Here is a 13,174-nt window from a genome sequence, read left to right as displayed (position 1 = left end):
CGTGGGGGCCATGGAGGTGTGGGGGGCCTGGGCTAGGAGCCGTGGCGGGGGAGGAGGACGCACGGGGGTCTCTAGGTCGGAAGGGAGGGGGCTGTTGGGGAGGCCTGGCGTCTGGCTTTGGCTAACCGAAATCTGAGTGTTGGAGCTGCGGAAAGCCGGACAGTCAGGCTGGAACTTGAGTTTTGGATGAGATCGAAAAAAGAAAGGTAGCAGGGACCAGGAACTGAGGACACGAATTGGGAACGATTTAGTGTATTATTCTGGGGTCAGACAGGATCTGGAAGTGACAAGTGGATGAGGGAGGGAGGGATGCGGGAGCTGGGGGCTGAATGTAGGAGAGAAAGAGAATTTAGGCCATCGTGCTGTGGACCTCAGAATTAGAGAGTGGGGTTGGGGCCCAGGGATTTGAGAATATGGGGTTAAATTAAATGGGAGCCTGAGTTTGGAATGACAACCAGAGAAGAAGTGAGACCAGCGTTGATCAGAGAGGGGGTGATCTAGAATGTAGGGGTCAGCGGCCTTGGATTTGGGTGTACAGATACATAACAGAGACTTGACATCATGACTGGGGAGCCTGGGCTCTGTAGTGCTCAGAAGCTGTTGGAGGCCAGAGCTTTGGGGTAGGGGCTGCGTGTGAGTTGGGGGCTCCCAATTTGAGATTTGGCTTGAGGTGACTGAGAGCTGTGGATTTAGAGGTAGGGTTCACTTTGTCCCAGGAGGTGGGACACACAGCCATAGTGGAAGATACATGTTTGGGATGTCCTGTGTATCCAGAAGAGCCCACATAGAGATTTTAGAACCGAGACACCAGAGACCCAGAAGGCCATAGCACTCTGCTGACACCTGCCAAGAGCTTCCTGTCCCTCATTTGCCTCTTTCTCTCCCTCTCTCTGTCCCCTTCCTCTCCTTCCCCAACCCAGACATAAACGAGCTAAACCTGCCCAAAACTTGTGACATCAGTTTCTCAGACCCAGATGACCTCCTCAACTTCAAGCTGGTTATCTGTCCCGACGAGGTAAGAGGATAGATATATGGCTGGACTCCCAGGAACAGATGGAGGGTGCCTCTGCTGGAAGCAGGGAAACTTTCTGGCCCCCGCAAAATGGGGCCCTAATGCCACTTTATGTCTTCCCCTCCCAGGGCTTCTACAAGAGTGGAAAGTTTGTGTTCAGTTTTAAGGTGAGTCCCAAATGGGCAGAGGTGGATCTGTGGACTGAGGAGGTAGCAGCTGAGACCCTGCCAGGCACCTACCCACGTCTCTTCTTTTCTTGGAGCCAGGTGGGCCAAGGTTACCCGCATGACCCCCCCAAGGTGAAGTGTGAGACTATGGTTTATCACCCCAACATTGACCTTGAGGGCAACGTCTGCCTCAACATCCTCAGGTGAGGGCACCAGCCCAGCACTGTCCTCCCCAGCCTTCCTTGCCATCATCATCTTGTGGGCACTACATCACTCTGTCCCTTCCCTCCCCGCTGTGGCAAAGTCATTTTCTTTTTTTTTTATTTTTTTTTAAATTTAATTTATTGGTACATTCTAGGTAGACAGTAGAGTTACATTCATTACTGGGATCTTGTACAAAGTCATTTTCCTTACCACCCAATCCTGGCTTTCCCTAAGACTTGTCCTGCCTCTTACCTTCCCCTGGCTTCTCACATCTTCGCTGTGCATGCCTCAAACCTCACCTGTCCAGTACCAACCAGCAGGGCCTGTGGCAGCCTCCTTCCTACTCACTAGCCCTTAACCTGATGCTCTGTCCACAGAGAGGACTGGAAGCCAGTCCTTACGATAAACTCCATAATTTATGGCCTGCAGTATCTCTTTTTGGTGAGTAGAGCTGGGCGTTTGGGGCCAGGGAAGTTTGGCCTTCTGCCCCTTGGGCCCAGTGACCTCACTTGTACTGGCTACAGGAGCCCAACCCCGAGGACCCACTGAACAAGGAGGCTGCCGAGGTCCTGCAGAACAATCGGCGGCTGTTTGAGCAGAACGTCCAGCGCTCCATGCGAGGTGGCTACATCGGCTCCACCTATTTTGAGCGCTGCCTGAAATAGGGTCGGCGCATACCCACCCTGCCAGGGCCACCAGCCTGGGCATCCCCTGCAAATATTTATTGGGGGACATGGGAGGTGGGTGGGAAATGGCCAGTGGAGTAAGCCCTGCCTTGGCCTTGCCTCCCCTCCTTGCCGCCTGCCCCTAGGTTTTTTTTTTTTTTTTTAACCACCACATGATTCTGGTCGGCACTTCCTTCCCCGACCAGCTCAGCGATGGGAAATGAATTGGCTTGTCTAGCCCCACGCTGGGTGCTTTCCAGCCCCCCGACTGTGGGCTGTAGGGTGTGACGGCCAGGGACCTGGGTAACTGGGCCCAAGCAACCCCCCTTTCCACAGCCGGAGGTCATAGCAGGCTATTAAAGGGGAATGTTACTGCATGGCCTCTGCCTCTTCCTTCCGTGGGGCGGGAGGGCCAGGTAAGGTGTGTGCGCGCGCTCACCGGTGTTAATCTGATCTGGCTGCTGTGGGCAGGAGGCAAGACTCATCAACCCCTCCCTGAAGAGGGGAAAGCGCCCTCCCGCGGCCAGCACTGCCCTTCTGCCAGTGCAGGAGCGTGGGGTAAGCTCCTGCCTGAAGTTCCCCGAGGCCTCAGGCGGAAGTCAAGATTCCGCGCAGAAGCGGTGCCCTAACGCGGTGGGAGGCGGGACCTCCAGGATGGGCAGACAGGCGCCGCTATCGCGCAGCGGCGACCCTGGCGGGACTAGGCCGATAAGATCTCGCGGGGAGTGCGCATGCGGCTGGGCGCCGGTTTGTCTACGCGTGCGCGCGTTTACGCCACTTCCCAGCATTCCGCGTACGGGTGGGGCGTGCAGCGTCAGATCGTTTGATCCGGAAACAGCGGCGGTAGCAGAGGCGACAGAAGCGAGGGGCCGCCGTTAGTGGGTACGTCGGGGATCCGAGCAAAGGGTGTGTAACCCGGAAGCGGAAGCGAGCCCCTGCGCCAGCTCCGGTGAGTGGCTCCTGCTGGGCCGCAGGTCTGAACGGGCTACGACGCCCTGGAGCTTTTCTCGGCCCGGGTATCGGGTGCACTGTTCTGCTGGGTCCTGCCCTGGGCACCGCCGTTTCGGAGCTCAGGGTGCCCTTACCCTTGTCCTACGAAGCCACTGTCCCCCCCGCAGAGCCCTACGCCCGCTCTACCATAGATCCTGTCGGCCGTGCTCAGAGTCCCAAACAGCCCTCCCACTCGTCCTCCAGCCCCATCCCATCCGAAACGCCAAAGCCACGCCCCTGGGTCTGAAAAGAAAAGCTGACATCGGGTCGGACATCCTTGTGGGATAGGGGATGGAGGAAGGCTTGAGCCAGCACACTGGATGACTCGGGTCTGGCTGGCCTCACTTACGTCCCACAGGTGTTCCCTTCATATTTCCTGTCCCTACCCACCCCCTGCATGAACCTGTTCTGCCTTTTGCCCTCCTTCTAGGCCCCACTCCCTACAGCTCAGCCTTCACTCTTTCAGGCCTGCCATTGAGCCCCTACCACCATGGACCTCTTGTTTGGGCGCCGAAAGACGCCAGAGGAGCTGCTGAGGCAGAACCAGCGGGCCCTAAACCGTGCCATGCGGGAGCTAGACCGGGAGAGACAGAAGCTGGAGACTCAGGAGAAGAAAATCATTGCAGACATCAAAAAGATGGCCAAGCAGGGGCAGATGGTAAGTGCCCCTGGTCAGGGGCTGAGACACTGGGCAAGATGGTGCCACTCAGCCATGCAATACTATGGTGATAGTAAAGAAGACAGGACACCAAAAAGCAAGTCCTTTGATGAATGCTGAGTGAAAAGTGAGCAGTGTTTCTGTAGTTTAGCAGTTTGGAAAGGCCTTCCTTGGAAGTGCTATCAGCCAAGACTTGAGTGTTGAAGAGAGTGAACTTCAGAAAATTTGGCCCCAGGCTGCATCATGCAGACACAATAGCAAGTGTTGGCCCTAGCAAACTGAGAGCAACAAAGTGAGCTGAGGAGTAGATGCCAAACCACTAAGAACTGTGGAAAAGGCGCAGAAATGATGACCAAAAGAATAAGTTTAGAAGCTGTGTGTGGCCACTCATACTTGTAATACCAGTACTATGGGAGAGCTAGACTGGATCTTGCTAATTGTCCAAGCTGGGCTCATCCTCCTGCCTCTACCTCCCAGAGTGCTGTAATTTTTACAGGCATAGTGCCACCACCAGCTGACTTAAAACCAAAAAAAAAAAAAAAACACCTGTGATGTAGCTCCATATAAAGACCCCTGGGTTCAGTTCCCATTGTAAAGAAAAAGCAAAAACAAAGGTTTAACCAAAATGCCAGTGAGAACAGAGCCAGAATGGGAGTAGTAAAGCTGTTGTGTCTTTCGTTGTTTAGATTGTTTTGTTTTTTGGTACCACAGATCAACTTGGGAACTTTCACTTGTAAGGCCAGTGGGTTAAATCCCCGGCTCCTTTGTGTTTCTTAAATTAGAGACAGGAGCTGAGTAGCCCAGACTGGCTAAACTCAGTCCCCATGTGCTGGAGAGCAGACCCAGGGCTTTGTGCAGACTAGGCAAGCACTGTACCTCTGAGCTACAGGCCCAGCCAAAGCAGATGCTCTGTCCGGGGTGGGGACAGAAACAAAATGTTTACAGCTTAAGGAGTGACTCTAGATATGGAAGGGGTTAAAGTACTGAGTGAGCCTTGGCCTGCCATCCACAATTTAGGGATCATGGAGGTGTACCTTGTAAGAGGGAAGGGGGCCAGGGATTTAGCTTAGTGGTTCTGCCTGCCTCACAAACGTTAAGGTTCCCGAGTTCAATCCCCAGGACCTGCCCCCCAAAAATGCGAGGCAGGTGAAATCAGAAGAGAACCAGTGACTACTGGGATTAACCTGAATGGAGCATAGTTCTCAGGATGTGTGCTTTACTCTTGTCCACTGTATAGGATGCTGTGCGCATCATGGCAAAAGATCTAGTGCGTACTCGGCGCTATGTGCGCAAGTTTGTATTGATGCGAGCCAACATCCAGGCTGTGTCCCTGAAGATACAGACACTGAAATCCAACAACTCAATGGCACAAGCTATGAAAGGGGTCACCAAGGCCATGGGCACCATGAACAGACAGGTGTGTGTCTCCCTACCCCCTCCCCATTCCCACCAATCTTCAGCAACCAAACTCACCCTCTCCCTACTTCCAGCTGAAATTGCCCCAGATCCAAAAGATCATGATGGAGTTTGAGCGGCAGGCAGAGATCATGGACATGAAGGAGGAGATGATGAATGATGCCATCGACGATGCCATGGGAGATGAGGAAGATGAAGAGGAGAGGTGTGAAGAAACTGGGTGGGAAGGTAGATATTTTCTTGGTCCTTACTCATAGCCCTCATCAAGTTTTCTTTTCTCTTCCTTAGTGACGCTGTAGTGTCCCAAGTCCTGGATGAACTGGGACTGAGCTTAACAGATGAGCTGTCAAGTGAGTGCCACAAACCAGTTTCATTTCCAGGATCACAAACACAACCCCTGACCCCTACTCTCATTCATTACTTCTTCTACTCTAACATCTTCTCTTCTCTCAGATCTCCCCTCCACTGGTGGCTCACTCAGTGTGGCTGCTGGTGGGAAAAAAGCAGAGGCCACAGCTTCAGCCCTGGCTGATGCTGACGCAGACCTGGAAGAGCGGCTCAAGAACCTACGGAGAGACTGATCACCTTCTTGCCACTGGGGAAAGGATAGAATGGATGCCCAGGGTCTTTACCATGATGGGTCTTACCATTTTATTCTGTAATAAATGAGATTGGATGCTCATTACCAAGCTGGTGTGACTGGCATCCATGGGGCCAGGCCCTTGGTTAGGGTTTGGGGCAGGGGTAGAAAACCCATACCCACCTGTGGGCGTTGTTTCAATACCTGAGTCTCTACTAAAGGTGGTGGACCTCTCCAACACATAGCATCCCACGTCTAGGCCTGAGTGCACCACAGCTTAACAGTGAGCAAAGTCTGATATGATAGTTTAAAGAAAATTTAAGGAACAGGCATAGTTCCAGATGCCTGTTAATCCTAGCACTCTGGGAGGCTGACAGGAAGCAGCATCACAAATTCTCAGCCTAACCCAGCAAAACTGTCTCAAAAACAGGAGTTTGGGCTAAGGATTTAGCTCAGTGGTGCCATATGCCTTGCAAACACAAGGTCCCGAGTTTGAACCCCAGTAACCCCACAAAAAAATTTTTAAAATACAGGAGTTAGTTCAGTGCCAAGACCCTATGAGCCTACCCTACCAACAGATGTGGGAGGAGTCAAAGGTCTGCCCAAATTGGGTATCCCACTAGGGATCAACTGGAGAGTAGCAGGAGGTACAGAACAGGGATAAACAATGGTGTCAGAAGCCTAACCAAAGGAGGAGAGGAATAGGGTGGGGGGCGCCCCTCAGAACTCTCTGCATACCTGTCTGATGAAACCTCCAAAGGAAAAATCCTGGAAACACTAAAGAATGTAGCTGCCATAAGGTATGTGATAAACAAGATTCTCTGAGAGTCACAGGTGAGCCCAAGCCTACCCTACCCCAGGGTCCTTGACAGCTTCTGGTGTGCACATCCCTTACCAGGTTAACTGCCCCCTCATATACATCATCCTGATGGTACCCACACAGATTCAAGGAGGCCAAGGAAAGATTGCTGGTGGTTAGCAATGCTTGAAGGTGAAGAGCAGATATGGACAGAGACCAGGAGCATAGTCCCCAAACAACCAAGGCCTGAGGAACTGGTGAAGTTTTTATTAAATCCACAGAAGTAAAAACCATTGTGTGAGGGACTGGGGAATGGGGCCACCAGGGAGTGGGAGTCAGGCCACTGGGGCAAAGGATGGGGGTGGAAGGACATAGATGAGAACAGGGCCAAGTGCCAGTAGGGGGTCCCACAGCTTCAGGGACCATCACCAGGGCCACCAGACAGCTCCTGGGAACTTAGACCAGCACTTGGCAAGCTCAACGGTGGGGGCTCCACCAGCACAGCAGAGAACTTGGTGTCCCCGAAGGCCTCATTCATGCGCATCTCGAAGAAGCGCTGCAGGCCGATGATAGACTGCACATCTGCCTTGTCCTAAGCCAAGCAAGTGTGGAACAGAGGGTGGTTCCTAACTTCCACCCCCCACTATTTCCCCTCTCTCCCATCCCATGGGCCTCCTCCTATGCTCACCTCCGTCAGCTTGTTAAACTGCTTGAACATACGACCCACATCCTGGGCAAACTCCTGCGGGGAGCTATAAGGGGGTGACAGCTTTTCCTGCAGGCGGGCACGGATCAGGGTCAGGTCCAGGGTGCCACCAGGCTGTTCCTACAGGCAAAGATGATACACACTTTGTAGGTGAGACCCAGCATCCCACACCTCCCTCCTTTCATATTCTAGAATGCACTCACTATGGAGAATGTAGAGTCCGTAGCCAACTGGTGCAGGGGACGGCAGGGTTCATGGCAGAATAGGGCCAGCAGGACGCGTTCACATTTCTAAACAGGTCAGTACATACCAGAGCTGCAGTATGCAGGAGGACAAAACCACTGGACTACGCACACTTGAACAAGTTGGCACTCACCCGCTGGTTGGCTGGCGAGAGCTTGGCTACGACACCAGCACTGTCCACACCATCCATGCTGAGGCTACCATCTTCCTCTTTTAGGTCAGGGAGTACATGGCAGAGTGAACAGCTCCACTCCTCCCTAGGGTGAAAAATGAGGGAATGCACAGGACCCCCACCCAGCCCCACACTCCATGCCAAGAACCCAACCAGCTTTACATATACCCTGGTACATCCTGCAGAGCAGGCAGGTGGCAGTCCAGGTGGAAGCAAAACTCGCACTGGTTGCACATGACTAGGTCACCTGGCTTCTGGCAGACACGGCAGATGGTGGCACTGTCATCCAGGGTTCCTGGGCCACCAGCTGGGGCCGAGGTGCCCTCAGGAGCCACCACCTCCAAGCCTGAGCTAGTACTGCCACTAGGTGAGGCCAGGCGGGGGCCCTCAGTGCCAGGACCCTCAGCGAGAGCCATCAGCACAGGCTTAGTCTCAGGGGCCTCAGCAGCAGCAGGAGGGGCTCCAATGGCAGCCTCGGTCTCCTCCTCCTAAAAGGTAGTAAAAGGTGTTAAAGATCCAAACCTAGGTGACAGTTGCCACCCTCCCATCATGGTCCCTTGGGACAGGCTAACCTTGACAATGGCCATGCCAGGGAGGGGTGGGGCACTGGGCACTCCTGGGGGCACAGTCCCAAGCTGCCCAGTGGCTGCAGCAGCAGCACCACGCTCAATAACAATGAGGTTGTAGTCCTCAGTGGTGCTGCCCGGAAAAACCTTGAAGACAGGTGGCTGGCTGTCAGCTGTAAGGTCCAGGTCTAGGCGTTCTAAGCTCACACGTGGCACCTTGCGCATGAGGCCACTCACTTCGCCCTCACCAGAGCGAGACCTGTAAATGCACTCAGTATGAGGACTCCTATCTCTACACCTCACCTACCCACCACTTCAGGAACCACTACACATACCGCTTCGTGCCTGATACATGGGGCTCTGCACTGGAGTAAGGATCATCTGCTAAGAAAACAGAAAAGGTGACAGGTTGAGGGTAGACAAAGGCATTCACTGGGGACCTGCTACACCTTAGGCCAGTAACTGCACCTTTTAGACCTTTCAATGACACAAACAGCCCACTGCATTAAAAAATAATTTAAAAAAAAAAGAAAAACCCACTGCAGCATAGGTTTGCCCCCTGCCCTAAGGCAGACCCACTCACCTGATCCAAAGCCATAGCCTTCCTGTACCTCCATGGGCTGCAACAGAACAAACCAGTGCACCTCAATGAGGCAAGCACCCAATGGGCCTCATGTCCTACCCATTCCTGGTCCTTTCCCCTCCTCACCTGGCTACTGCTAGAACCCTGCTTGCTCAGGGGTCCTGGAATTCTTGGGGCCATGGGTGCAGAGCCCGTGGAGTTGGTACCAGGCCGCTCAGCCACAATCTTACCTGAAGAAAAAGAGAAAAACCTAGGTAGGTCCAGTACCTGGATTGGTAACAAGGTAGAGCCAAGGCCAAAGACTGGGCCAGGCATGAGTGCACCTGTAATCTCAGCAATGGGAAGTTGAAGCAAAAGGATCACAAGTCTCAAACCCCGGCGTGGTGGTACACGCCTGTAATCCCAGCACTTGGGAGGCTGAGGCAGGAGGATCGCTCTGAGTTCGAGACTGTCCTGAGCTACATAGTAAGTTCCAGGTCAGTCTAAACTACAAAGTGAGACCTGTCCCCAAAAAAAACAAAAAAACAAAATAATAATAATAATACAATATTATTGTTATTATTATTTAAAAATAAAGCCCTGTGTGGTGGTACACTCTAGGAATCCCAGCACTTGGGAGGTTTAGGCAGGAGGCTCGCCACAAGTTCAAGGCCAGCCTCAGCTATATAGTGAGTTCAAGGGCAGTCTGAACTGTGCTTCAAAACCCTGTCTCGGGGCCTGGGATTTAGCTCAGTGGTTCCGCCGCCTACCTTGCAAGCACAAGGACCCAAGTTCAATTCCCGGTACCAAAAAAAAAAAAAAACCCTATCTCAAAAAAAAAAGAAAAAAAATGAATGAATACATACAAAGCCAACCTGAATTACATTGAGACCTTGTATCAAAAATGGGAGGGATTTAGCTCAGGGGCACTGTGCCTGCCTTGCAAGTGCAAGGTCCTGAGTTCAATTCCCAGTACCAAAGGTGGGGGGGGCGGTGAAAATAGGCCTCAGTCAGCACAAGGGCCCAAGGTTCTGCCACAAACCCTGCTGTCCCTTGTACCAGCTAGCCACAGTCTCTACCTTCTCCATGCTGAGTGCACCCTAGAATAGGAAGGGAGAGAGGTATGGGGTTCTGGGTCTCACCTTCAAGGTGTCATTTTTGCCTGCAGGGTCCAGTTTTGCACAAAACAAAAAAAGAAAGACTAGGACCCACCAAAGGCCTCGGCACTCTTGGTCCAAGCATTGAGGTCCCACTGAAATTTCATCTCGCCGTGTGGCTCCACAGGATCCACAATCATCTTGAGAGCTCGGTGTAGCTGGAAGTAGATCTGGGAGAAGGGGGTGGGGCATGAGCACAGTAGGAACAAACATATTCACCATACTGGGACTACCTGCCCACAGACACACACACACACCAGCTTCTTAGAAAGCAGCAGGGCTGTATTGTTGTCACTCTCCAGAGCCCAAGAAGCAAACCGCAGAATGTGCTCCTGATGCTTCTGGATCTTGGTCAAGGCCCAGTGCTGCCGTTCTAGGCGCTCCTGCTGACCCTCAGTCACCTTCTGCAGGTCAAGGACAGCAAAGTTATAGGGAAGAAAAGACACCAGGGTTCTTCACCAGCAGACAGCACCCAGGGTCTCTCCCACGTGCACATAGCTTACTTGGGCATCATTGACCAGCACACGGCCCCGTTTGTTCAGCTCCTTCATGATCTGCAAGATGGCCATCTTGACATCCACCTGCACACGTTTCTGCACATCAGACACCTGGCGGATCCTAGAGAACAAAGCAGATCAGCCAAGAAAGCACCTTACCCCGAGGGCCCCCAGCCCTGACAACCACACTTACGAGCTGCGAACCTCCTTGGTGCTCTTCTGCAATGTAGCATGTCTGTCCCCAAGGCATTTAACCATTGAGGCCAGGACCTTGCGCTGGTTCCTCACAGCATCCTCCAGGAACTGGTACCTAAAGGCAGGCAGATAAGCCTGCATGTGAAGCCCAGAAATAGGTGGCATCCACCCATCCACTGAGCCCCAGGACTTACTTGTGGTCCTTGTGAGCATTGAGCTGGCAGTCTCGACATGTGAGAGTATCACAGCTCTCACAGAACAGCACGAGAGGTTCATGTTTATGCACACTGCAATAGACAGTGCGTTCACCATCACGGGACTTGGCCGGGCCTGGGGAGTGGGGAGTGGGAACCATAAGCCTGGACACTGCCCTTGGCCACCTCAAATTTGGGCAGCAGACACAGCTCTGGACCCATTTCCTTCCTGTCTTACAATCCTGGTTCATGTACAAAAGACCTAGAGGGACTGTGGCTGTGGCAACTCTTTGCATTCAGAACTTTCTCCCCCTCTGGCCTGCCAAGAGAAATATCTATTTCTTTTAGCTTCTGTAGACAACAATGTAGAAAATAACCTCCTGGCAATAAAGAATCCCTCTTTGCTGTTCCCTCTACCAGAAGCTTGTCCAAGTGGGCAAATTCAGAATGCTACCTGCCAACCAACCAACCTATAACAGGCTCCCATTTATTCTCCATTCACATAATCTCTCTTCCCTGACAGAAAAATGATAAGTCTCTTGTAATTCAAGGACTCCCAGAAGGCTTTGCAAAGCTTTCTCAGACTACAGGAGATGAGATCTCAGCTGGAGATCCTCAGTGTCGCCCTTCCCTTTCTAGCGCGAGGACCCAAGTTCAATCCCCAGTACAAAACAAAAAAAATCTGATGATCAGTAATTCAACCCACAGACCAACATACTTGGAACTCCCTCGGTCTGTGTACTCATCCCAAGAAGCTTATTGGTCCCTTTCCTCTCCAATGCTAATAATCAAGCCTAACTATACCAACTAAACCCAAACTAGGTAGTACAGGTCAACTGGGCCTTAGCTTCCCAAGTGCCACCCAATCCTGCACCAAAGAATGACCTTGGCCTAGAACCTCTGAAAGCTAGGTACCCTGCAGGCTCTTTTAAACTCCACAACCATCCTCTCCGTTATCATCTTCCATCAGAACTTCCCTCTGGGATGGAGATGCATTATAACATCAAAAAATAGTTTATGGCTAGGCGTAGTGGCACATACCTGTGATCCCTGTACTTCAGAAGCTGACACTGGAGGATGTCAGCAAGTTCGAAGCTAGCCTGGGCTACATAGCAAGACTCTTACCTCCCACAAAACCAAAGCAAAGAAAGAAAACAAATGAAAAAAATAAGACCATAGGATTCTGAACTAAAGCCAGGGCCAGGCTCAGGGGCCTCTCAAGCTCCTTTCCGTAACAAAACCAGAACCCAGAAACACCTAGAAATACCAAGAGGTTTGAGTAGAATGCTGCACACATCCAGGACTCACCACCATGGGGCCAAAAGCCCTGGATGCTTGCCAAGAAACCCGACTCCACAAACCTCACTTTTCCCAGTACAATCTAATACATGTGCCAGGGAATCTCAACTCCAGTAAAGCCTCTCACATCTCACCCTGCCAGCATGCGCTTAATTAACACTCCAATACCAGGACCCTCTCTCTCCCTGGAAGAACCTCCTTGAATCATTTGTGCCCCTGAAGCACGCTGAGGAGCTCTATACCTCCCCTGCCCATAGTCTCTCCTCTCTAAACACCTAGAGACACTGCAAAGAGCCTGGACATTATTTCTGAGTTCTGTATCAAGCTCGTTCAGATAGTATGCCGTAGTTAACAACCCTAAGACCTACCTATTACCAGGTGCACACCAGTATTATGTGTGCTAAGAAGACATGAAAAAGCTGCATGAAAGGCTCCCTTTCACCTACCAGTGGAGCGCACAGTGTGGTCCTTGGTGTACTTCACCCGCTGGTGAGCCTCAACACAGGTCTCACACAGTGGCTCAGAACACTCCACGCAATAGCTGGTGGCTGGGGCATTATCCTCGCAGCTAGTGCAGCACTGCCAAGAAAAGGCATGGTCAGAAGAAAGACAACCGACCAACCCGAATTTATCTTCAGGGAAATAAAACGAGATTAAGGTGGGCCTCTTAGCCCAGGCAGGAAGCCCACCCAGATCCCTAGAGAGCAAAAAGTAACAGCCAATGCTGGGTCGAGGCTCCTCTGGGACAAATGCCCGTCCCCACGTTCACATCTCCGAAGGCTTGCAGAGAACGAACCTGGTTCGCATCCTGTGCATCTGAGGCAGACTTGTTGCCACTGTCACGCATAAAGTAGTTCTCCACGATGTCTTTGGAGGAGCACTGCTGCTTGCACACTGGACAGTCTACCACTGCGGAGACAGCCGCGTGAGGGAACCGCGCGCTTCCACATTACATACCCGCAAACCCGCGGCCCCGGGGCTGCTCCCTTCCCTGTCCTCACTATTAGAGACTTCGGACCCCGCTCCTGACCTAGCCCAATCAGGTCGCACGCAGCGCCGCGCGCTTAGCGCTCCAGCCCCCACCGAGCCCGA

At 52.4% G+C, this 13,174-nt stretch overlaps 3 protein-coding genes across 6 annotated transcripts; 2 read left to right on the top strand and 1 right to left on the bottom strand.

Annotated features, from left to right (window-relative positions):
- Positions 1-10: 10 nt before the first annotated feature.
- Ube2m (ubiquitin conjugating enzyme E2 M) lies at positions 11-2,425 on the top strand. Its single transcript, XM_010617016.1, has 6 exons — positions 11-16; positions 830-1,015; positions 1,141-1,179; positions 1,279-1,382; positions 1,761-1,824; positions 1,908-2,425. The coding sequence occupies exons 1-6, from the start codon at positions 11-13 to the stop codon at positions 2,046-2,048; spliced, it is 540 nt and encodes a 179-aa protein (XP_010615318.1). The 3' UTR covers positions 2,049-2,425.
- Positions 2,426-2,518: 93 nt separating this feature from the next.
- On the top strand, positions 2,519-5,797 carry Chmp2a (charged multivesicular body protein 2A). Of its 4 annotated transcripts, none has more exons than XM_010616363.3 (6): positions 2,519-2,930; positions 3,505-3,696; positions 4,934-5,113; positions 5,187-5,317; positions 5,401-5,462; positions 5,566-5,797. In XM_010616363.3, exons 2-6 carry the CDS (start codon positions 3,529-3,531, stop codon positions 5,691-5,693), a joined length of 669 nt encoding a protein of 222 aa, XP_010614665.1. In that variant the 5' UTR covers positions 2,519-2,930; positions 3,505-3,528; the 3' UTR covers positions 5,694-5,797. The 4 variants fall into 4 exon arrangements, with proteins under 4 accessions (XP_010614665.1, XP_010614649.1, XP_010614684.1 ...); XM_010616347.3 differs by having other exon boundaries at positions 2,519-2,997; XM_010616382.2 differs by lacking the exon at positions 2,519-2,930 and adding an exon at positions 2,999-3,022.
- Positions 5,798-6,719: 922 nt separating this feature from the next.
- On the bottom strand, positions 6,720-13,028 carry Trim28 (tripartite motif containing 28; the record flags this gene model as incomplete). The annotated part of the gene is made up of 16 exons (XM_033766059.1): positions 6,720-7,083; positions 7,180-7,317; positions 7,401-7,487; positions 7,574-7,697; positions 7,781-8,100; positions 8,185-8,437; positions 8,514-8,562; positions 8,762-8,798; positions 8,888-8,991; positions 9,953-10,067; positions 10,155-10,301; positions 10,401-10,515; positions 10,588-10,704; positions 10,784-10,919; positions 12,529-12,661; positions 12,879-13,028. Coding segments are annotated over 16 exons (2,202 nt in total), but the record flags the coding sequence as incomplete, so codon positions are not given.
- Positions 13,029-13,174: the final 146 nt, after the last annotated feature.

This window comes from Fukomys damarensis, unplaced genomic scaffold (genome assembly GCF_012274545.1).
Source record: "Fukomys damarensis isolate Sample0158 unplaced genomic scaffold, DMR_v1.0_HiC HiC_scaffold_19, whole genome shotgun sequence".
In the NCBI taxonomy this organism is placed as follows: Eukaryota; Metazoa; Chordata; class Mammalia; order Rodentia; family Bathyergidae; genus Fukomys; species Fukomys damarensis.
Note: the sequence above shows the minus strand (reverse complement) of the source record. Positions and strands in the feature narration are given on the sequence as shown.

What these genes read in the sequence shown, in the direction of transcription:
- Chmp2a (XM_010616363.3), top strand. Translation starts at nt 3,529, where the DNA reads ATGGACCTCTTGTTTGGGCGCCGAAAGACGCCAGAGGAGCTGCTGAGG. An exon ending in GAGGAAGATGAAGAGGAGAG is followed by an intron (nt 5,318 to 5,400) that starts GTGTGAAGAAAC and finishes TCTCTTCCTTAG; the next exon opens with TGACGCTGTAGTGTCCCAAG. An exon ending in CTTAACAGATGAGCTGTCAA is followed by an intron (nt 5,463 to 5,565) that starts GTGAGTGCCACA and finishes CTCTTCTCTCAG; the next exon opens with ATCTCCCCTCCACTGGTGGC.
- Ube2m (XM_010617016.1), top strand. An exon ending in TGGTTATCTGTCCCGACGAG is followed by an intron (nt 1,016 to 1,140) that starts GTAAGAGGATAG and finishes TTCCCCTCCCAG; the next exon opens with GGCTTCTACAAGAGTGGAAA. An exon ending in AGTTTGTGTTCAGTTTTAAG is followed by an intron (nt 1,180 to 1,278) that starts GTGAGTCCCAAA and finishes TCTTGGAGCCAG; the next exon opens with GTGGGCCAAGGTTACCCGCA.